General features: G+C 47.3%; 1 protein-coding gene and 1 non-coding gene across 6 annotated transcripts in view; one reads left to right on the top strand and one right to left on the bottom strand.

Annotated features, from left to right (window-relative positions):
- The window catches only part of B4GALNT2 (beta-1,4-N-acetyl-galactosaminyltransferase 2), a 37,883-nt gene extending 15,305 nt beyond the window's left edge, over positions 1–22,578 (top strand). For 3 of the 5 annotated variants that reach the window (XM_027568304.1, XM_027568303.1, XM_027568302.1), the window contains exons 2-11: positions 261–449; positions 1,252–1,389; positions 7,532–7,638; positions 8,876–8,913; positions 10,497–10,677; positions 11,828–11,914; positions 15,781–15,968; positions 16,691–16,831; positions 19,663–19,882; positions 20,363–20,568. In XM_027568304.1, coding sequence (XP_027424105.1) covers positions 283–449; positions 1,252–1,389; positions 7,532–7,638; positions 8,876–8,913; positions 10,497–10,677; positions 11,828–11,914; positions 15,781–15,968; positions 16,691–16,831; positions 19,663–19,882; positions 20,363–20,568 — 1,473 coding nt within the window. In that variant the 5' untranslated portion in view covers positions 261–282. Of the gene's footprint in view, positions 1–260; positions 450–1,251; positions 1,390–7,531; positions 7,639–8,875; positions 8,914–10,496; positions 10,678–11,827; positions 11,915–15,780; positions 15,969–16,690; positions 16,832–19,662; positions 19,883–20,362 lie in introns of all 5 variants that reach the window. The other 2 variants (XM_027568305.2, XM_027568301.2) reach the window with 2 other exon arrangements.
- Positions 11,280–11,386, bottom strand: LOC113908433. Its single transcript, XR_003515495.1, has one exon. It is a non-coding gene; the product is annotated as a U6 spliceosomal RNA (small nuclear RNA).
- Positions 22,579–22,704: the final 126 nt, after the last annotated feature.

The following is a 22,704-nucleotide window of genomic DNA, read 5'->3' as shown; positions in this document are numbered from 1 at the left end:
TTTTGTCCCCCTTGGGATGTTTTTGCCCATTCTTTGCTTTGTGATTTTTCTAAGTCTCTTTGTTGCAGCTTGATTCTTTACTCTTTTTTTAAAATCAGACAACCCCCCAAAAAAATAAATAAATAAAAATAAAATCAGACACCATTTCACTTATATTTTTCTTCAAGTTATTATTCCCATGTATATTACACAATCGAGTCATTTATTATGTAATCAAGAAAAAAGATGTTAATGGAATTTGTTCTTTCGTGTTCCAATAGGTCTGAGTTTCTGCGGCTCCTCATGATCTCAGTTTTCCTCTTAGGACTTGGCACTGTTGTATTTATGTTCAGAAGTGTGGAGTTCAGTAGCCCCATGCCAGAGCGCCCTCATTCTGCTCTGGCTGACCAGATGCTGAAGCTTCTACCCGAGGAATGTCTCAAGAACCTGTTTACCTATGATGGAATCCGGTGAGAGTCAAGTTATTCCACGTTGGTCCAGTGTGGACCCCAGCAAGGGTCCAAGGTCCCTTGCTCCTCCTACGGTTTACTGTGCCCATTTTATAGCCAGTTCCCTGCTTTCCCGAACCTGTGCTTGTTGTTCAAGTGATCCAAACTGTGGGACCTGGAACAGATTTGTTCTGCAGGGTGCAGTGTGCTCTCTACAGCACCCAGCAAGGTCCCTGAAAACTCTGGAGGGCCTCTTTGGCTAAATCGCAAGAAAGATGCTGCCTTTCTGTCCTGCTGGCCTCCTCTTCTGGTGGGGCCCAGATGCCACTGGCATTCACGTGACTCAAGTTTATTATTATTTTTTAAAGATTTTATTTATTTATTTGACAGAGAGAGACACAGCGAGAGATGGAACCCAAGCAGGGGGAGTGGGAGAGGGAGAAGCAGGCTTCCCGCCGAGCAGGGAGCCCGATGCGGGGCTCTCGATCCCAGGACCCTGGGACCATGACCTGAGCCGAAGGCAGACGCCTAACGGCTGAGCCACCCCGGCACCCCTCACATGACTCAAGTTTAAAGACATTTGGTGTGGGAGATAATTCCAGAGAGGGGGGCCTTCTTCCCCTTCCCCCTCCCCTTTCTTCCCCTCCCCTGTATCTCTGGGAGGGGCCGCTGCTGAGATTCCAGAATCTCCTCCCAAGTAGGACAGGTGGGTATATGGAAAGGAGATGCTCAGGGTGAACCACACACCAATTAGACCCCGGGTTTTCTCTCACCTACCAGCCCACCCACCCACTCCTTGCTCACAGTTCTTTTCTGGTTTTAGACTGTTCCCGAAAAACCAGTGCAAATGCGAAGCTACCACATGGCAGGAAAGCTATAACTTTCAGGATGCCTATGACCTGAGTGAGCTCCCTGCGGTGAAAGCGAGGAGACAGGCTGAATTTGAACACTTTCAGAGGAGGTAATGCAGACCATGAGGGCTCTTGGATCCTGGGGTAGAGCAAAAGCTCTCTCTACGGTGTCTTGAGGGTGTGGGTCCCAAGAAAACAGGGAGGAACTCCTCTCTTGCAGGAGTCCCTGAGGGGGAACTGTTAAGAATAAAGCAAGGAGAGAGAATGGAGGAAAACAACCCATAAATGAAGATTTGTCAAACTTTGCGTGTCTAGAGCATTTCAGAGTAAGAACAGAGCAAAGGAATGAAAATAGTCTGGGACAGCCGTGTGGTGTTGGTGGTACAGCCTCCAGGCACCCAGGCCCTCACAGCAGGTGATTTTACAGCAAGGTGCATCTCTAATTCATTTATATGCTGAGAACATACTTCCCCCTGCTATGTGCAGGGCCCAGAATTACACACTTGGGGTGTATGGGCCAGGATTGTGAAAAGAGCAGTGATTGATTCTGATGGGCTTATATCAAAAGGGTATTTGTGGGAAGGATGTTGGAACCTCCTCAAAACCATAGGTGATAGGATGACCAGGCTAAGAAATCAAGAACCAAGGGAGCACAGAAGGGCTGGACAGGACTACCCGCCCTCCCTCCCTCCTTCCTTTCTTCCTTTCTTGTAGCAATCATTTATGAGTTATGGCAAAAGGCATGCTATAATAAAAAATACAAATAAGAGCACCATGATTAGGGACTTGAACTCTAGAATAGGCTGGATGGCAAGTTACTTGATCTCCCAGCGCTTAAGTATCTTCATATGAAAAATTATAATAAAGATACTTCTTTCATAGACTTATGAAGGCTCTGTGATATGCGTTGTATTAACATACAAAGAGTTAGTAACTCATGAAGGGCCTGACATATACAAGCACTACAAAAATATCACCTACTGCTATTGCTGTGGTTTACTATTAATATTATTGCTCTTATAGTTCTTCTAGGAGATACATAATTCATTAAGAGATAGATAAATCACCTAAATATTAGATGGTTATAAGTGCTCTATGGAGGAATAAATTAAAATAGTGTGGTAGAATGTTACTTGGTGGCATAAAATTTAATGGGATGATGAAGGAAGGTGACCTTGAACTCTGATTTGTATATCAAGCAGGAGTCCCCACCATCTCCTGTAAAGGAGCATCTCAGAAGGAAGAGTTAATCCAGGGCCCAGAGCCTCAGGCATGGCAGGGGGCTTTCGTGATGGCTGAATGACAAGCAAGCAGGTGGTGGCTGTTGGAGCTCTAGTAACTCAGGGGAGGGCTGGTCGGATATGAGCCCAGAGAGAGGTCAGTCATGATGGCCATTGTAAGCCGGGAGGTGGAGCGTGCATTTTGCTTTCTGAGTAATGCAAAGAATTTGAACAGTTGGGTTTTTTTAAAGATTTTATTTATTTATTTATTTATTTATTTATTTATTTATTTATTTAGAGAGAGCATGAGTGGGGGGAGGGGCAGAGGGAGAGGGAGAGACAGAATGTCAAGCAGACTCCATGCTGAATGCAGAGCCCAACCCGGGGCCCATCTCACAACCCTGAGATCATGACCTGAGCAAAAATAAAGAGTTGGACGCCCAATCAACTGAGCCAGCCAAGCGCCCCAAGAATTGAATGGTTTTTAAAAGTGGCAAGTTCTTATCTGAAAACTCTTGTAAAATATCACTCTGGCTTTTCAGTGGAGAATACATAGTAGGGAAGGTATAGGGGAAGCAGGCTTTTTTGTGTAGTTAAGCGGAAGGTAAATGTTCCTTCTACTGCTGGAGCAGTGGTATCTGTACCTCTGGGAGGAACGGTCCCCAGGTGCTCCGTTGGCTGAGCCTGAGTCATGAATCAAGGAAGGGAAAGGGCGAGTCGGGTCCCTCCAGGGTCGATCTGGGGAGTTAGCTACCACTCCCCACCCCCCAACTACATACAAATGGATGACTCCCCAGAAGAGAGATGGGGGCACCAACAGGAGGCAGCACTGGAAGTCAAAGAACCAGTGGGATAGACGCATGATTCTGGCATGGATTTGAACCTTGGCCCCACCCAGCTGTGTGAGGAGCAATAGGGCTCTGTAGTTAAGGGTGCTGCCGAGGGAGGTCGACGGGCTGCACTCGGGTCCTGCATCCTCCACATCCCGGCCAGATGACCTTGGGCAAGCTGCCTACCCTCTTCTGTAAAATGGGGATAGTAATCGTACCTAGAGTCGTTGTGACATGTCATGAATTGACACATGGAAGGGCTTAAAACTGTATCACATTTGTAACATCGATCAATGTAGAGGACAGTAGACATAAAAAAAAAAAAACTATAGAAACAACTATAGGTTGATGTGGTAAGCTCTCACAGCAAGCAGAAGCCGTGCCTGGCCCTGCCCCAGTACCACCGTCCGATAGCCTCTTGCCAGTGTGGTTCCCGCTGTGTCTCCCGGTCTCTCTGGGCCACTGCCTGGGAGGTCCGGCTAGTCGGGGACTTGAGGCGCCTGACACAGAGGAGGGCTCAAGCAGCATCTCTGGAATACGTGGATGGTGTGAGGGGAAACAGAGGGGCAGATTCCTGCAGGATGATGGCTTCCGTCTCTGTGCTGGGCAGTGTGGGGCTGTTTCCAGCAAGGAACACCTCAGGTGTGCACGCTGCAGGACGTGCGTGGCGCGGGCAGAGACAAGAGGCAGGGAGCTTTGAAGACACTGGAGAGAGTAAGATGGGGGAACTGAAAGGGCTAGGAGAATGTGAGGCAGGGGACTCCCAGGAGGGGGTGCTGGTCCCGAGGGAGCTGGGCAGAGGAATTAATTATAAGAAGGAACTGACTCCAAACAGGGAAGGCTAGGAGCTGGCCGTGTCCTCACCTGCCCCTCCTTCACCTGGGGAAATGCCCGGCTCTGCTGGGATCATAGCCAGCAACGCTGGTACAAGAACAAACAGAGCCCAGTACTGATCAGTGACGTGACCCAGGTCTCCTGTCGTCATGGCCGTAGCCAGGGAAGAAGAGGCTCAGCTCCCACCCGTGCCTCAACTCTTTCTCTGTTAGCCCAGGAAACACCCTGACTGCTCTGAGCAAGGCGCTCAGTTAGGTACAAAGACAGAGCTGACCTAGATCCTGCTCCCAGGGAACTCACAGCAGACCAGAGAGGATACAGTCAGCGTGCCCTCTCCACGTCCCTTCCACCCGCCACCTCACCGTCTCTGCCCCTGCCATAATCACGCACAGAGCCCCAGCTCAGCGTGGAATGACCGTGGGTGCTCTGTGGCCCACCGGGTGTGTTCAGCAAACGGTGTGGAACTCAGGAGTTCAGTGTTACGATGCTAGTCAGGGGGAGTGCTGTGGTAGGCCTTAGGAGCGAGAGCAGTTTCCAATTCTGAGAATTGCGAAAGGAATGTTCCGGAAGATAGCATTCAGAGCTGGCCTCATTCCTGTTACTGAACAGGTGACCTAGTATTCTAGTTATTGGTGTCTCAGTCTGGGTTCTCCCCCTGCAGGAATGGGATTTTCTTGGTGTCTTTGTGCCCACTTTAGCACAGGGCCAAAGGGATCACATAGAATAAATAACCCAGAATCTTCAGCCCCTGGCAAGTGTCACCGGAGCTGGACTACTCTCTGTGGGTATAAAATGGAGATGATTCGTAACTTACATGCTCTCCGCTGTGTGAGGGAATCCGACAAAACCCCATTTGGAGATCACGCCTATTATCCTCTGCCAGAGAGCACGCATCTGATGTGGGAAGGCGTGGCCGGGACCTCTGGGTGCTCTGTCTCTGCCACATAATTGTCTGTATCCTTGAAATCATGAGTGGAGCTTGATATTGGGTAAAATCTCTGGTTCATTGGAGTCTGATTAGCTTCATATTATACTTCACTTAAAAAGTTAAGTACATGGGGCACCTGGGTGGCTCAGTTGGTTAAGCGATGGCCTTCGGCTCGGGTCATGATCCCGGAGTCCCGGGATCGAGTCCCGCATCGGGCTCCCGGCTCAGCGGGGAGCCTGCTTCTCCCTCCGACCCTCCCCCCTCTCGTGCTCTCTCTCCTTCATTCTCTCTCTCTCAAATAAATAAGTAAAATCTTTAAAGAAAAAGTAGTATATGGATAATGCTCTTTTAAAAAAAGTCCACTTGAACCAACCCTCTCAACTCTCCTTGCTTCCCTTCCTTATACGATATGCTCTCTTGCCAACCCAGTCTGCCCTTAGGAGTTTGGTATAGTTTATTCCACACAATTTTTTATACTGCTATACACACAGATGAACACACATAATCACATACATATGTATGTGTATCTATATCCACATAAACATATACTCTTGGGTTTTTGTGTGTATTTTTAAATTTTATTTTAATTCCAGTGTAGTTAACACACAGTGTTATATTAGTTTCAGGCGTACAATATAGTGATTCAACAATACTATACATGATTCAGTGCTTCATCCCCTTCACCTGTTTCACCCAACTGTGTGTATGTTTTTAATGTAATTGATACTATAAGAACAAATCACTCTAGAAAAATCGCTTTTTTCATTCAGTATGTTTTTTTAAGTTTGTTTTTGTTTTTGTTTTAGAGAGAGAGTGCTTGAGCACAGGCAGGAGGCAGAAGGAGAGGGGGCAGAGGGGGAGAGAGAGAGAGAATCTTAAGTGGGCTGCTTGGAGCCTGACGTGGGGCTCGAACTCACAACCCTGAGATCATGACCTGAGCCAAAACCAAGAACTGGAGGCTTAACTGACTGAGCCACCTAGGAATCCCTCATTAAGCACATTTTTAAGAGCTCTCTATATATCTAGTTCTTCCCTTCTAAATGCCATTTAGCTATGAATATGAATACACTGAATTTTATTAAGCCATTATCCTATTGAATGATATTCAGATTTGAGGGAAATTTTCATTATTACATTTACATAATTTATAATAATAATCTTACATTATATTTACATTCTTTCCTTATTTTGTTAAGATGCTTATGCGATGTTCATTTCAAACAGTGCTGAAATGAACCTCCTTATGCATGTCGCTGTTTACACAGGGAGGTGTTTCTCCCCTTAACTAGCATCTGAATTGCTCACTCATGGGATATGCTTATTTCTACTTTTAATAAATACTGACAAATTGCATTCAAGAGCACCTATATTAATTCACACTTTCGTGACGAGTGCGTAAGGGTAGTACCTTAGATACCCCCTACCTAACCAGTACTCCTTATCATTACATTTTGAAACATTAATGAAAAAGGTATTTCCTTGTTCGTTTTTTTTTTTAAGATTTGACTTTATATTAAGCAATCTCTACACCCAACGTGGGGCTTGAACTTACAACCCTGAGATCAAGAGTCACAGGCTCTATGAACTGAGCCAGCCAGGGCCTCCAGTTCATTGTTTTTAAAGTTGCATTTCCCTGGTTAATTTTGAAACTGAGCACGCTTCATTTATGCATTAGCCATTTGTACTTCCTCTTAATTGCCTATTTACATCATTTCCCACTTTTAAATTTTGTCTCTTTCGTATTCTCATAAATATTCACTATAGTAGTCTAATTTTTCTTCCAGGTGATCTAAATGATACCCTTGGCTACACTGGATCCCCAAAGGCTGCATTTCAACCATATTACCATAGTCCCCCAAAGAATCCATCTCGCTGGCTTGTTATGTGCTTGCCCTTGACTGAGGCTGTTATAACAACAAAATCATACGAAAATCATCACCGTGTTTGCTCTGAAAATACCGAGGCAACAAATCACATTTCTTGTGATATATTTTCTTTTTGAGTTCAGTGCCAGGAAAAGGTTTATTTGCCTCAGAAGTTGTTGCTTTGTCCTGTTGATAATAAGACCAGAGTACTGACTGTCCATCGCTTTATACCCTGACTACCAGGAAGTTCACTTGTGACCCTGGCCTTTGGCTGCTGCCTCTGGGTTCACCCAGATGGTCTTGTTATTTTGTTTCTTCTTTCTCCCAGGTTGTGTTTTTAATTTTGTATGTGCTTTGTTGTAAACTGCCTCAATTCCTTTGCAAAATTCAAGGCTGGAGGGAGGGGAATGGAGGGGTGAATAAAGGAGGGAGGGAATGGAGGGGTGAACGGGACAATCTACTTTCAATTTCTCCCCATTGGCAGCAAGGAGCTCCGGGCACAGGTACCACTTTCGGAACTAACCAGGAGGGCGCATGAGAGCAGCTGCTAACGGTTCTGGTTCTGTTCCCTGCAGAGAAGGGTTGCCCCGTCCACCGCCGCTGCTGGCCCAGCCCAACCTCCCTTTTGGGTACCCCGTCCATGGGGTAGAGGTGATGCCCCTGCACACAGTTCCCATCCCAGGTAGGTACATCTCCATGTGGAGAGGAGCCAGGCAACTTTCTTAACCCTTCTTTAAGCAAAATGGGGGAGTGGAAGCAAATAGTCATTCATTGAGTACCTGCTGTGTACTCAGCACAATGCGGGAAGCTTGACATGATTTCACTTACTGGTTAGTCTCAGTGTTTCCACCACTGGGAACCGCCCTTAGCCCATGTGACCTCCTTGGAGATCTGAGATAACACAGAAGAGGACAGAAATCTGTGTGCCTCAGGGAATCGTAGGACATGATTGGCTTTTTGGTGTCCTCCAGCATCATGAGCCCAGGCAAAAATGAGCCCATCTCCTGGGAGAGTATATTGAAAAGAACATTTATGTTGGTTAAACCCCCCCCTCCACAAGGGATTTCTACACACTTCTCTAGTTCAGCATCACCTCCCTGTAAGGTAAATGTTATTTTGCCAATTTCACAGATGACTTAAGTTATCTAAGACCCCATAGGGAGGCTATATTTGAATTAGAACTTGAATTAGTCATATTATGAGAACAGAGATAGATTCTAAAATAAATACATTTGGAGGAATTGCTAGTATTTTTGAATAGTCATTTAAAAAGGTGATTTGCCATTTTGGATGATTCCTTTTTTATTGTAAAATATGCATAACATAATATTTACAATGTTAATCATTTTTAAGCACACGGTTTTGTGGCATTAAGTATATTCTCATTGTTCTGCAACTGTGACCATCATCCAGCTCCAGACTTTTATAATCTTCCCCAATTGAAAACTCTGTACCCACTTAACATTGACTCCCTTCCCCCCACCCCAGCCCCCACCTGTGGCAACCACCATTCAGTAGAATGTCTTGTCTCATCTCTATGAATTTGACTATTCTAGGGACCTCATATAAAGATGATTCATTGCTTATCCATTGCTGCTTTCCCTTCAGTAACAGAGATCCTGAAAGGGGCTGGATTAATTCACAGAACCTGTCCAATGCTGAGGGTGGGCATCAGAGGCTTTAGATGCACTAGAATTTGAGAAGGACCATGGGACACCCCGTAACAGGACCCCAGGAAGAGGGGAGTGGTCAGCAAACACCCTGGATAAAAGGTGAATAAAATAAAATAAATAAAATAAAAGGTGACCCCGGAAAGGATTCTGGAAGGATGTGTAAAAGTCATCAGGAAGGTAGCGAGCATCAGGGAGCCCTTGGCATCCTCTCAAATGGTATTTTTTATCTTTTTTTCTGTCCCCCAGGTCTCCGGTTTGAAGGACCAGAGGCCCCCATCTATGAGGCAAGTCCCCTTCCCAGCCCCTTTTTGCACTGGGCATCACTGCCCAATGATGGCTGGTCATGCCCAGTGGTCATGGGTCTCGGATTTTGACAGAGTGCTCATCTAGATTAAATATGACACGAGTCCAAGGTGGGGAGAGGGGGTAGGATGCCTCCAGAAGGCATGATTTTTCCAGCCATTCAATGGCTGGAGTTCCAAGGACTTCCGGAGACCCGGGCCAGCACAGATGCTGCTGGTTTTGCTGCAAGAGGAATTGCATGTTGCTGGTACATGTTGCCTCCGCCAGGCTTAGTGCCAGCCAGCAAGACTGGGGTTCCGTGCCCTGCCTTTTGTTCCCCGCTTAATGTAGCTCCAAATCCAGCCCTTGTGCCCATAGAGCGATGGCCGGGAGGCAAACTGCATCCAGAACCCTAATCTAAAAAGGAGTCTGGGAAATGTAGTTTTAGTTTTCCCACTCTGCATGCCAGATGTTGGACTGGGTGATGAGTGAGCAAATCTGCACAACAGAGTACTCTATCCTCAACAGCCTGCTCTGCCCTCCCCCACTCCCAGCAAAGCACCCCTCCCTCCCCCACCTCTGCCACTTGCCAGGTGCTCTGTGTTAGCCTCTTCGTGGTGCTTTCCTGTAGCTGAATTATTTTATATGCACCATGATATGCTTACCGCCATTCTCCCCGACTAGAATATAAGCCTCTTGAAGGTGGGGAGTTGGTTGTATTCACTACTCTTTTCCCAGGACCTATAATTTGGATCTCAGAAAACACCTGTTGACTGACCAAAGTGTTCTCAGCAGGCGTGACATAACCCAGTGTACTTTTCATAAAAATACCCGTCTGCCCAGAGGACGAGAAGGCAGGAGAGGAGAGTTGCTTTACGGAGTAGCAATGGCATGGAGAGAAGGGGACCAGTTCTAGCTCCATGTTGAAGGTAGACCCAACAAGACTCCCTCAGAACAGGAATGACCTCCTTTAGGGACTTCAACGGTTGAATGGATGAAGGTGCCATTCACGAGGCAGGGGGAACCAGGGAGAGAGTGGCAAACAAGTTTATAGAGAAAAATCAGCAGTTCTAAAGATTTCGGTTGCCTGTGGCACTTCCTAGCAGAGCAACCAGCCAGGCAACTGGGTCTCAGAAAGGCGGGGAGCTAGAGACACAAATTCTTAACCATTAGCATCTGAATGGTATTTAAAGCCGCTTCCTTTAGTGTGACGGTGAATAGTCAGAGAAAAGGGCGCGGAACTAACCCGGAAAAACTCCACTGGGAGGTCAGACGGAGGCGGAGGCGGAGGCGGTGGGAGGCAGTTGGAAATCAAAAGGGGCGGTCAGAGGGAGTAAGACGAAATCTAGAATGGGATCCTGTAAGCCAAGACCTAGGAGAGCAATGGCCCTTGAACACACGAGTCCCCAGGACTCGATTCTACTTCGCCGGGGATAGAGCAGCGAACGGCTTTGGAGCCAGACCCCAGCTTCCAGGTACATCCGGCGGCGCCTCCTCTCAGCCTCACGCGCTCTGCCCCCTGCTGGCCGGTCCGGGGCATGTGCTTTCCCTTGCATTTAGCGTCTTTCTACCTCACCCACCGTAGGTCACCCTGACAGCTTCTCTGGGGACACTGAATACCCTCGCTGACATCCCAGACAGTGTGGTGCAGGGCAGAGGCCAGAAGCAGCTGACCATTTCGACCAGTGACCGGAAGCTTTTGAATTTCATCCTCCAGCACCTGACATACACCGGCACGGTGTACCTGCACCACAGGGTGGATGTCGGTGAGAACTTGTCCTTGGATGGCAAAACGCTTAGGGAGTGGGAAAACACTACCGGGCCCTCTCAAAGTCTTCCTCCTCCAGGAAGGCTGCCAGCATTTAGGATGCTTCCCTTGCTCTTGTTTCTAACCCTAGACCTCTAACTTCTCAATTACTGTCCCCTACATTACCCCCATGTTGCCCCTGACCCCATGGTGTGACTTGAAGGAAAGAACATGCATCTCTCTGTGAGGGCAGATCATTCATGCTATGCACCTGGAAACCACCCGGCTCTGTTCCCCATTATCTGTAGCTCTCAGAGCTGAAGCCTTCAGCTGCGAGAGAGGAGGAACCCATTCTGTGCATCAGTATCTTGTCCTGGGCACCTTCAGGGAAAGAGAGATGTGGGGGAATTAAAGTCACTCTTTTCTCTTTTGACTAGCTACCCAGGAGGCATTCCCAGGACACCAACAGAAAAATGAAACACAGGATAGATTATGCATGACCACAAACTAAAGAGAGTGCTCTCTCTACTCTCAGATTCCCAAACATTTCCTTTCACCAAATGACCCTGTGAGATAAAACAGGGCAGGTGGTGTTATCCTGGTTTTGTAGCTGGAGGAGAGTGATTTACCCAAGGTGTTTCGAATTTGCATGTAGTCCCAGTGCAGGGGCCATGCTGATCTTCTCTGTATCTTTCCAATTTGAGTATTTGTGCTGCTGAAACAAGCGCTAATTTACCCAAGGTAGTTCAGGTAATAAATGGTAAAGTCAAACTTAATCCAGACCCTATGATTCCAAACCCATTCCACCCCACCAGACTCTCACAGTGGAAGAAATGCGAGTTAAGGGACATTCAGCAGGGGGCGCCTGGTTGGCTCATCGGTGGAGCATGTGACTCATGATCTCAGAGTCCTAAGTTCAAGCCCTGTGTTGGGCATGGAGATTACTTAATTAAAAAAAAAAAAAAAAAAGGAAGGAGGCATTCAGCCAGTTACCCCAGAGACACACAGCAAGTCAGGAGGCAGAATGCTGTCAACTCTGTGGGGTCTCCTCCCAGGCAGGACATTCTCTACTGAGCCTTTACCCCTGCTGCAAATCGGCTTTCTTGGGGGCAGTGTGGAGAGTGACCTAGACTCCGTGCTGCCCACCTTGACCTTATTTCTCCCTCCAGTGAGTCTGGAGTCCAAGTCCTCGGTGGTCAAGTTTCCAGTGACCATCTGCTATCCTGTCATCCCTAAGTTATATGACCCTGGACCAGGTAAGGCCCTTGCTCCTGGGGCTCCAGGGTGGGATCTTGTAGCTAGTTGGTGCAACTCGGAAGGGACCAGCTCTGAGGCGCAGGAGGAGAATTGATGGAAATAATTGCTCTGATATGATTCCTGACAAACAAGAAAGAAAATTCTAATATTCTCCTAATATTGCTTAATTGTATTTAACTTATTATGTGGTTATGCTTATTTTGGAAAAAAACAATTATAACATCTTAATAAGTAATAGTAATAAAAAGAGTGGTATTGGACCATGGCTAGATATATCAATGGAGTCGAATTGGAAACCCAGAGACAGATATGTTGGAGCTTTACCATGCGGTCAAGGTAGCTTTCCAAATTAAAGAGTGAAGAGATGGATGATCCAAGAAATCACATGGGACAACTGTGTTGATAAAGGAAGATAAAAAGTTGAATCTATCTTACAGCTCATACCAAGATAAATTCCAAATTGATCAAATATCTCATATTTTTAGGTGCTAGAACAAAACCCATGGAGTTCAAAACATAATCTTAGAGTATAAGACCTTTCTAAATATGACACAAAACACAAAGACCAGAAAGAAAAGACTACACACATAAAATACATAAAATTTTTAAATGTTTTTAGGGCAGAAAACCACCAAAAGGAAAGACAAATGACAAAGGACAAATTGGGGGAAAAAATATCTCAGCACACACTAAAGTCAAACGTGTACTTTTACTTGAAAGTACCTATGAATCCATAAGAACACCTAATAGGTCGGCCTCCATGCCGGGCTGGCTCAGTCAGTGGAGCATGCACCTCTTGATCTGGGGGTCAGGAGTTGTTGTTTTTTTTTAAGATTTTATTTATTTATTTGACAGAGAGAGACACAGCGAGAGAGGGAACACAAGCAGGGGGAGTGGGAGAGGGAGAAGCAGGCTTCCCGCGGAGCAGGGAGCCCGATGTGGGGCTCGATCCCAGGACCCTGGGATCATGACCTGAGCCGAAGGCAGACGCTTAATGACTGAGCCGTCAGGAGTTTAAGCCCCACCTTGAGTGTAGAGATTACTGAAATAAGTAAGTGGGTTTTTTTAATAATTTTTTATTGTTATGTTAATCACCATACATTACATCATTAGTTTTTGATGTAGTGTTCCATGATTCATTGTTTGTGCATAACACCCAGTGCTCCACGCAGAATGTGCCCTCTTTAGTACCCATCACCAGGCTAACCCATCCCCCCACCCCCTCCCCATAAGTAAGTGTTTTTAAAGGTTTTATTTATTTATTTGCCAGAGAGAGTGAGAGAGAGAGAGCACAAGCAGGGGGGAGGGGCAGGCAGAGGGAGAAGCAGGCTCCCTGCTGAGCAAGGAGCCCGATGTGGGACTCGATCCCAGGACCCTGGGATCATGACCTGAGCTGAAGGCAGACACTTAACCATCTCAGCCACCCAGGTGGGCAATTTTTTTTTTAAACACCTAAACAAAACAAAACAAAAAACCAAATACCTAATAGCCAATGGAAAAACGCACAGTTGGCAACAGATTAAATTCGACAATACTTTTAGCCATTAAAATATATGCTCAGTCTCATACTAAAAAAAAGTGCAAATGAAAAATTCATTCATATCAGAAAGTATTGGATGAAGAGTGGGGGGCAGGAATTCTTATAAACTCCTGGTGGGAAATGTAAACTGGCACAGCCTTTCTGGAGGCAATTTGGCAATACCTATCAACATTTGGGATGTGCATTCCCTTGGCCCACCAATTGCACGTCTAGAAATTATCGTACAGATACTTATATCTGTGTGAAATGATGTTTGTTCGGGGTTCTTTACTGCAGCATTGTTTGCGAAGACAAAAACCTTCCAGGTGGGATGCACTGATGAGATCAAGTGTGGTCCATCCATATAATGAAATTCCATGCAGTGGCATTCAGAAGGAGGAAGGGGAAACACAGGAGGAGGGATTTTTTTAATACTGCTACAAAATGCTTTCCAAGTTATAAGCAGGTACAGAAGAGAGGGAAGAGTAATCTATTGTTTCTGTAAAAACAAAAAGGGGAAAAAATGTATGTATGCCATTGCTTGAACATTCTCATTTTAAATCATTTTCAGATTTCTCTATTATTTTCGGTCTATCTGGAATGGGTTCACCTGTACACGATAGATTTGGTAGATTCGTCGGCTGTCGTTCATACTAATTCTCTTTAAGTGTTCTGCAATTTTTGTTGGTGAGCTTATCTTGAGCAGGAGGTTTCGCTTGCTTATTTTTTCCTCTCTCCCTTCTCTCTCCTGACTCCTTCCCATCTCATAGCTTTAGCGTTGGATCTACTCCGTGTCTGCCCAGCTTTCTGGTCTACTATTTTATACTGGAGTCCCGGGCTTCCTGCCACACAGTGATATTGGAGTTATTAAAGAACCAGTTGCTGGGCCTGAGGGTGGCTTGGCACAGGTCATGGCTGTGAGGCGGTGTCATTTCTGTTTGCATCCAGAGGTGTGGGCAGGGGTGGTGGCTGTCCTGGTGTTCCTTGCCTGGCAGGTAGTGATGAGGGATAGAGGGTGTGCAACCTAGCTCTTGTCCATGGCTTCTAGCAAAAAGCCTGGCTCTGGACCCACATATCCCGTGAGACACCTTAATTCCTTTACCCCTCAGAATCAGCCTCCTCTGCTACTTCTGATCCCAGAATGTGGCAGGTCCCAGCTCTGATCACTGCTTTTTCTTTCTGTTCCTTAGAAGTAATGTATATTTTTGAGCATAGTTATATCTTTGTATTTTTATCATTGCTATATCTTTGGAAAAAATAAGGACTCTCAAACAGAAAGCTACACCACCAACTTAGCCAGAAACCCCCTATCTCGACCACATCCTCTAGAAATTCATGCCCCTGGTTCTCTCTTTACTATAACAAAAGAACCAAACTTGGCATGTGGCCCAAGAAAAGGGAGGACACGATTCACTTGGCATGCCCTTGAACACAATTTACTTGACTCTTCCCACTGATCACTTTTCCCTCATGCCCTCAGACCCAGGGGGAGCTGGTGTAATGGTGCAACAGGTATTAAAAACGAGGATTCTGGAAAGACTTCTGACTTCTGTCATTCTGAGAAGGGGCTCTGCAGTGGGGTTCTGGAGCACTCATCCATAAGCCACGGGTAGGGTTGTGGCTTTCAGCATGCATTAACTGCAACAGAGCCCACCCCACCCTACCTAGACATCCCACAGGCTCAGTCTGCTGACGTGGCTCCACGTTTGATGACTGAATCCCAAAAACACACCACAGCTCCAGGTGATTCATCATGAGGCCTTTTCCGCAGAAAAGCTGTTCCTTTTCCAAGTTTTTGTGGTATCACACGCCTTAAGCTGGACTATCTGGTCCAGACCTTCTACTCTCCAAGGAGAGCTACAGACCACTGATGTCTTCCTGAGGAGAGAGACCAAGTGTGTTTCTCTCTAGGAGTGCAGCTGATGACAGGGTCAGGTCTCAAGTCCTTTAGACCTTTCTCCAGTCCCTGGCCCTGCCCCATTTCCCTCCATCTTGAACCCCTTGATGGGCAGAGCTCTGTGCATCTCAATTCCTAGGATTAACATGGCAGCAGCATGCAAGCCAAGTGCTGGTAAGACCAAGCATTCATACAGACAGTAGGAGATGGCATAGTCGGGCCAACAGTACCAGGGAAAAAAATTCTAGAAGACGGATAAAATTTCAACAAGCTGGCTACGTTGTAAATATATTTATTTTCTATTCCAACTAACAAACTCTTACTAAGTGCGGTGGGCACGAGGCCCACCCTGAGAGGTTGCGGCATAAAGAAATCACCAGAACAGTGCAAGTCAAATCAGTGAGGCTTCCCAAAAGGCAGAGTTCTGACATCAACGCTTTCTTGCCCAGAGAGGAAGCTCAGAGACCTGGTGACCATTGCCACCAAAACCTTCCTCCGTCCCCACAAGTTCATGACCATGCTACGGAGCATTCGTGAGTACTACCCAGACTTGATAGTGATCGTGGCCGATGACAGCAAGGAACCTCTGAAGATTAATGACAAGCATGTGGAATATTACACCATGCCCTTTGGGAAGGTACATCCCGCCCAGATGGGGAGACATCTGGGTCCTGGGAAAGAGGACCCCAGAGTCAGGTTCCACCCCAGATGGGGACGCTTGAGTGGCTTTCCCAGGGTGGCATGATCCTGGAATAGAGGGGGTGGGACTGTCCCCTGAGTCCCTTTGCTGACTCCAAATTCACAGAGAAATCAGATCACTCTCACGTTTCTGCATTAATAAGTGGTTAGTCTGCCTTCCCTAGTGATTGGTATGGACATTAATTGAGATCCTAAGTGACTTGAGGCGTCTGACATTCTAGGGATTCCTGACATGCAGAGAAACTTGTGATCCCTATGATTTTACCCAAGCTAGAGGCTCTCTCTCTCTCTCCCACACACACACCCTCCCTCCTACAAGGACACACAGAAGGAAATGGATATTATAAGAACCACAGCGCCCCACCCTCCAACACCTTCCAGGCACCAACAGCGGAAATGGAAGGAGAGCCACAGAGACTCAGTTGAAAAAGGACTTCAATCCATCCACACTGGTCCTAGGACCAAGGAAGGACTTCCTAGCCTTTCTTTGCCTCAGCGTTTGATTCAGGGGAGTCACTGTCTTTCCTCCAGTGTCTCTGAGACACAGACTTCCTTTAACCCAGTGGTTCTCAACTGCTGTTTGGGGCGCAGCCTGGCTGTTGGGAATTTAAAAAGCTCCCAGGGATGGCAACTACTGATCTAACCTCGTTCCACCTTCAGGGTTGGTTTGCTGGTAGGAACCTGGCCATCTCTCAGGTCACCACCAAATACGTGCTCTGGGTGGACGATGATTTCCTTTTCAACAACAACACCAAGATTGAGGTGCTGGTGGATGTCCTCGAGAAAACAGAGCTGGACGTGGTAAGGGAGAGTTGCCAGGTTTACCCGGGTTGCAACCTGTAGAGACTGCCAGGAGAGGGAAGGGGAGGAGGAGAGGGGAGAGGAAGGGGCAGGAGAGGGAGGGTCCTGGGGAGGGCCAGGGGCTGATGCAGGAGAGGAATAAGCCAGCACTGCTCTGATTGAGAGCATCACACCAGGAATCAGGAGCTATGCGGTTTCTGCTTCTGCCTCCAAATTTAATTTTCTTTGAGCAAATTACAGCCCCCCCACATTAACCCTTGTTCTGTCTTTAAAATGGTGTGTTTATGTATCACTTCTAACTCCCTCCCTTCACCCCCCCCCCCCCCGGACTGGTGTGAGGTGGAGCAGCAGTGCTCTCTGGTTGTCACACGCCATTAAAAAAAAAAACGCGAATGGTACAAAGTTTTAAAAGCACACATAGGGGGCGCCTGGGTGGCTCAGTTGGTTAAGCGACTGCCTTCGGCTCAGGTCATGGTCCTGGAGTCCCGGGATCGAGTCCCGCATCGGGCTCCCTGCTCGGCGGGGAGTCTGCTTCTCCCTCTGACCCTCCCCCCTCTCATGTGCTCTCGCTCTCTCAAATAAATAAATAAAATCTTTAAAAAAAAAAATAAAAGCACACATAGCCCTAATGACATTTAAAAAAGAAGAAAGAGAAGAATGAGAGCATCAAAAGTCATTTGAAATATAGAAAAGCAAAAGGCAGCTACAGTTAATAATAGTCTCTTGTATTCTTGAGAGAATTTTGCTCCTGGCTCTCCTCCCCGAGCTGTCTGTGCACACACTCACCGAAGGTATGTGCATTTCTGTGTGTGAGCCCCAGCAAAGCAGGATGAGTCCTGAGCCATCATAATGGCTTCAGGATGAGCTACATGCTGCTTCCGGATACTTACTAAACAGGGAAACGGATGGTGTGCTTCAGAAACCTGGAGACTAGATCAGTTGGGGATTGCTCCTGCCTGTGCTCTTAGGAAGTGCCTCAGCATTGTAACCTGGCATTACGAGCTTACACTCCCACCCCATACATGGGTTTGTCTCAGGATGCTATAAAATAATCATTTTGCGAATCACGGATCTGTACTTCTGAAACAAATAATGCAATATATGTTAAGAAAAAAAAAGAAGAAGAAGATAGCAGGAGGGGAAGAATGAAGGGGAGTAAGTCGGAGGGGGAGACGAACCATGAGAGACGATGGACTCTGAAAAACAAACTGAAGGTTCTAGAGGGGAGGGGGGTGGGGGGATGGGTTAGCCTGGTGATGGGTATTAAGGAGGGCACGTTCTGCGTGGAGCACTGGGTGTTATGCACAAACAATGAATCATGGAACACTACATCAAAAACTAATAACTAATGATGTAATGTATGGTGATTAATATAACAATAAAAAATTATTAAAAAAATAAATCATTTTGCTAAGCAAAAAAAACCCCCAAGAAACAAAAAAAACAGATCTTCAATCTTCTGGCCACGTGCACAACGATAACTATGCAGGTGATGGATATGTTAATTAGCTTGATTGTGGTGATCTTTTCCCCGTGTAGACATATATCAAAACATCAAGCTGTACACTTTATATAGAATTTAAAATATATGTACAGTTTCAATGTATAGCTCAATAAAAGCTATGTGTTTTTGTTTTTTTTTTTTTAAAGAAAAGAAAAAACAGGAAATGGGTAAGAAAATCAGTGGCATTGTGATCACAGTTATCTCTTCCAGGAGGACAGTCCCCAAGGCATCTGTTCACTCTTTCCAGAAGGTAGGGCACTCCCTTTCACAAGGAGGAGCAGTGTTTGGGGTGCAGGCAAGCAACAGCCTGTGTGCCCAGAGATACCTTCTGGCTACTCCTCTTCCAGAGAGCAAATCACAGTTGCATCAGTGAGGTAGAAAGCATAGCTCCTGTCGTGTAAAAATCCAAGCTGGCCCTTGACTTTGCTTCCAGCGTCTGCCTGGACCAGCCTCCTTCCCTCGGTGCTGCGCCGTCCTCTTGGGCCTTGGCTGCGTGGCTGGAAGAAAGGGGGAGAGAACATGGAGAACAAGCATTTGTCTTTGCAAAATGTGCTAGAAGTTGCAGACATCCCTTCCAACTCACATCCCTTCAGCCAGGACTTGAGACACATGGTCAGACCTCGCAAGGGAAGTGGGGAGGGTCCGTCTTTAGTGGCGTAGCTGGCTGCATCTTAATTTAGTCCACTTACAACTCAGACGGTCTGTTTGCTAAAGGAAGAAGATGGGGGACAAGGAGCCACCCTAGATGATTATGATGGCTCAGGATTCATCCTGCTTTGCTGGGGCTCACACATAGAAATGCACGTATCTTCGGTGAGTGCGTGCACAGACAGCTCGGGGAGGAGAGCCAGGAGCAGAGGAGCGGGGGGAAGGCAGCCTGAGACACACGGCACACGGCTCGTTGCAAGAAGCCCGGCAGTGGGGACTCCACAAAGGGCCCCGTGTGCACGCAGGCTGTTGCTTGCCTGCACCCCAAATACTGCTCCTCCTTGTGAAAGGGAGTGCCCTACCTTTTGGAAAGGGGGAACTTGCTGTCAGGTGAGTAGGGCAGGGTTGTGTGCCCTTTGGACTTGGCGCTTTCTGCTCCCACCAAGGAGATTTTCTGGGGTGAGCAGGATGAAAAGATCAAGGGACCTAGCCGTGATGTGCGGAAGGCTGTGGCCCCAACAGCAACGAGAGAGTATCCAAGGAAGAGTGTGAAGGGTAGATACAGAACAGGTGTGATTCTCGTTGTAACTGAGGTTCAGTCCAGGAAGTCTTCCTGGCAGAGGCAACATGGATATCAAGTCTGTGTTCTCTAACATGCGTTTTTCTGCCCACCGGTTAGGTAGGTGGCAGTGTACTTGGGAATGTGTTCCAGTTTAAGCTGTTGCTGCAGAAGAGTCAGAATGGGGACTGTCTTCACCGGAGACCAGGCTCTTTTAGACCCCTGGATGGTTTTCCCCGCTGCGTGGTGACCAGTGGCGTTGTCAACTTCTTCCTGGCCCACACGGAGCGACTCCAGAGAGTTGGCTTCGACCCCCGCCTGCAGCGGGTGGCTCACTCAGGTGGGGACAAGCTGAGTGAGGAAGGTCCTGGCCCATGGAATGACCTCAGGACTTTGTCCTTTCCAAGAGCCACGAGCCACTGATCGTGGTCCTTGCCTGCAACTGTGGGCTTCTCTCCCTTCCCCGCCCCCCCCCCCATGAGGGAGCTCAGGGTCTTTCTTGCCTCCCTCCTCCCTCTCATTGTAACTTATCTCCCGTCTGCTGCTCCCATGTGAGACACCCTTCCCCTGCAGCTCTGTCCCCTCCCTCGTGCCCCTCCGACCCCCTCAGTTCCAGAGTTCACAGTTCTGTCCGGCTGGAAAGCTCACCTGGGTCTCTCTGCCTCTGGCTACACCTCTAAGAAATGTGCTCATTTGTTTCCTTCCAACTCGGTCAGCCTGGGCAGGGGGCTCCACGCCCTTCCCCACCTGCCTCTCCCCCCAGACCTGGAATATGGCCCCGCGTCTCTGGCTGAAGCTCGTGTTCTCCCTCTCTTGGCAGAGTTCTTTATCGATGGGCTCGGGAGCTTGCTCGTGGGGTCATGTCCAGAAGTGATAATAGGTCACCAGGCCCGTTCTCCGGCGGCCGACCCAGAGCTGGCCACCCTGGAGAAGACCTACAGCGCATTCCGGACCAACACCAGGAACCAGGTCCGGTTCAAGCTGGCTCTCCACTACTTCAAGAACCATCTCCAGTGCTCTACATGAAGGCGCCTGGGCATCAGAAATGCTCTAGACTTACTGGGGGGTGGGTATATAAGACAGCGGATACTGGTGGTGGGACTCCTGATGAGACGAATGCTGTAAAGGACAAGCCAGCGGGCGGGGCAGGTGCGTCGGGCTCAGTTACTAGAAATACCCATCAGAGGCTAAGGGTCATTAGAAATGGACCATTCCCTGAGAAGGGCGACAGAGGCCCATCAATAACAATCATTATTTGTATGATGCGGTACCATTTCCGGAGCATCCACACACACGGTATCTCGATTCCTCTCGTTGGATCTCCTGCAAGAGAGTATAGTGTGAGTTGGTATCCTTGGTCAAAAGAATGGCTGTGGGGGTTTTTGAGGATTATTTGGTAGAAATTATATCAGAGTCAGAAGCATCCTCTCCAGCCTCCACAAATGATTATTTGTTGCTACCCTGGGGACTCAGATGATGTGAATAATACAGGGTCCTGGTCTTGAGGATGTTGCAGCCTGGTCCAGTTCAGTCCGCTGGCAGACTTGCGCAGCCAGGATCAGGGGATCAGAGGAGGGAGGAGTGACCAAGGGCCAGGCAGCTGAAGGAGGCTCGGTGGAGAGAGCTTGGCTGCGGCCTGGAGGACAGATGGGATTCAGGCAGACGGAGGGGAGCACTGTAGTCCCCTGTCTGCCCGAACAGAGGTTTCCCTGGCATCAGATGCGCTACTGCCAGGACACATTGCAGAACGCCAGGGATTGAACTCCGACCCTGTGCTAGGTGCCATGATAGGCAGTGTAAGTGCAATGGTGCAATTGTTGACCACTCAAGACCCATGTCATCTGCAGAGAGGAGCCATCACGTGTTGTGGAGGAAGGCTCTCTCTGTGTTATCTCAGGAGTTGGCAGCTTCCACAACTACTGGGCTTCCACTCTTTCCTGCTGAAGATGCTCTAGGTAGGTCAGGATCTCTGAAAATGTGGCTCAGAGACATGCATAAAACTCCATGAAAAATGTTTTGGTGGTCCAATAATTTTGAAAAATACCAAAAGTTGTATATCCCTCTTGGAAAGTTGCAATTCACATTAGCATACTAAAGGCTCTGAGAAGTCCCACAGTAAAGAAATGGGGTTAATTTTGTTTAATTCAGCATTTCCCAGTTATGGATATAGACCGGCGATCATTTTTTTTTTAATACTCCCAAACCCAGAATTGAACACATACCTCATTCCATTGTGTATGTCATCAAGATTCTATTGCAAAAGCTTTGGTGGCTTTAGCTAACCTGGACAATCATTTGGTGCAATGGTACATGCACTTTCCTACAATAACATAGCTATACAGGAAGATGATGTTGGATTGTCCCATTCAGTCCTGCCTTGAGAAGCAGGCCAGAGAAGCCCCTCACTGGGTCCTGGGCTCTAGAGAACACTGTATATCACAGACACGAGTGCTTGCTGATGACCACCTGGGCATCTCTGTCGCTTGGGATCCAGTGCTCAACATGAGCACGGCACAACCTGTTACCCAAGATATCCACTCTTAGGACTCACAGTGTTCAGGCCCCAGGGAAATGCTTCTCCACACCTTATGTCTTCAAAAGACGACTGCATCCAGATGCACTGAAAGTCTGTGGCAGTGCTTTGGAGCGCAGGTAAGACTTGATCTGCCAACTGCTTGCATAAAAGAAAAAGACAAATGTCTCCTCTTGCCCTCCATGCGGGGTTCTAAAAGTGCTTAAAACAATTAGCATAGTATTCACAGTGACTGCATTTCGTGACTCCAGGGACATTTGAAAGTAGTAAACCATTTGTACGCATTAATTCTTCTATATGTAGATCTAGATGTATCATGCTTGAAATGTGACACAAACTCTTTACACTTGGCAAGTTGGTTGGTCATTGAAAGCTGATGTTGCAATCATTTTTATTTTTTATTTTTTTTTTAAAGATTTTTTTTATTTGAGAGAGAGAGAATGAGAGATAGAGAGCACGAGAGGGAAAGAGGGTCAGAGGGAGAAGCAGGCCCCTCGCCGAGCAGGGAGCCCGATGTGGGACTCGATCCCGGGACTCCAGGATCATGACCTGAGCCGAAGGCAGTCGCTTAACCAACTGAGCCACCCAGGCGCCCCACAATCATTTTTATTTTTATAAAAATATTTAAT

Source organism: Zalophus californianus, chromosome 16, assembly GCF_009762305.2.
Source record: "Zalophus californianus isolate mZalCal1 chromosome 16, mZalCal1.pri.v2, whole genome shotgun sequence".
Lineage (NCBI taxonomy): Eukaryota > Metazoa > Chordata > Mammalia > Carnivora > Otariidae > Zalophus > Zalophus californianus.
Note: the sequence above shows the minus strand (reverse complement) of the source record. Positions and strands in the feature narration are given on the sequence as shown.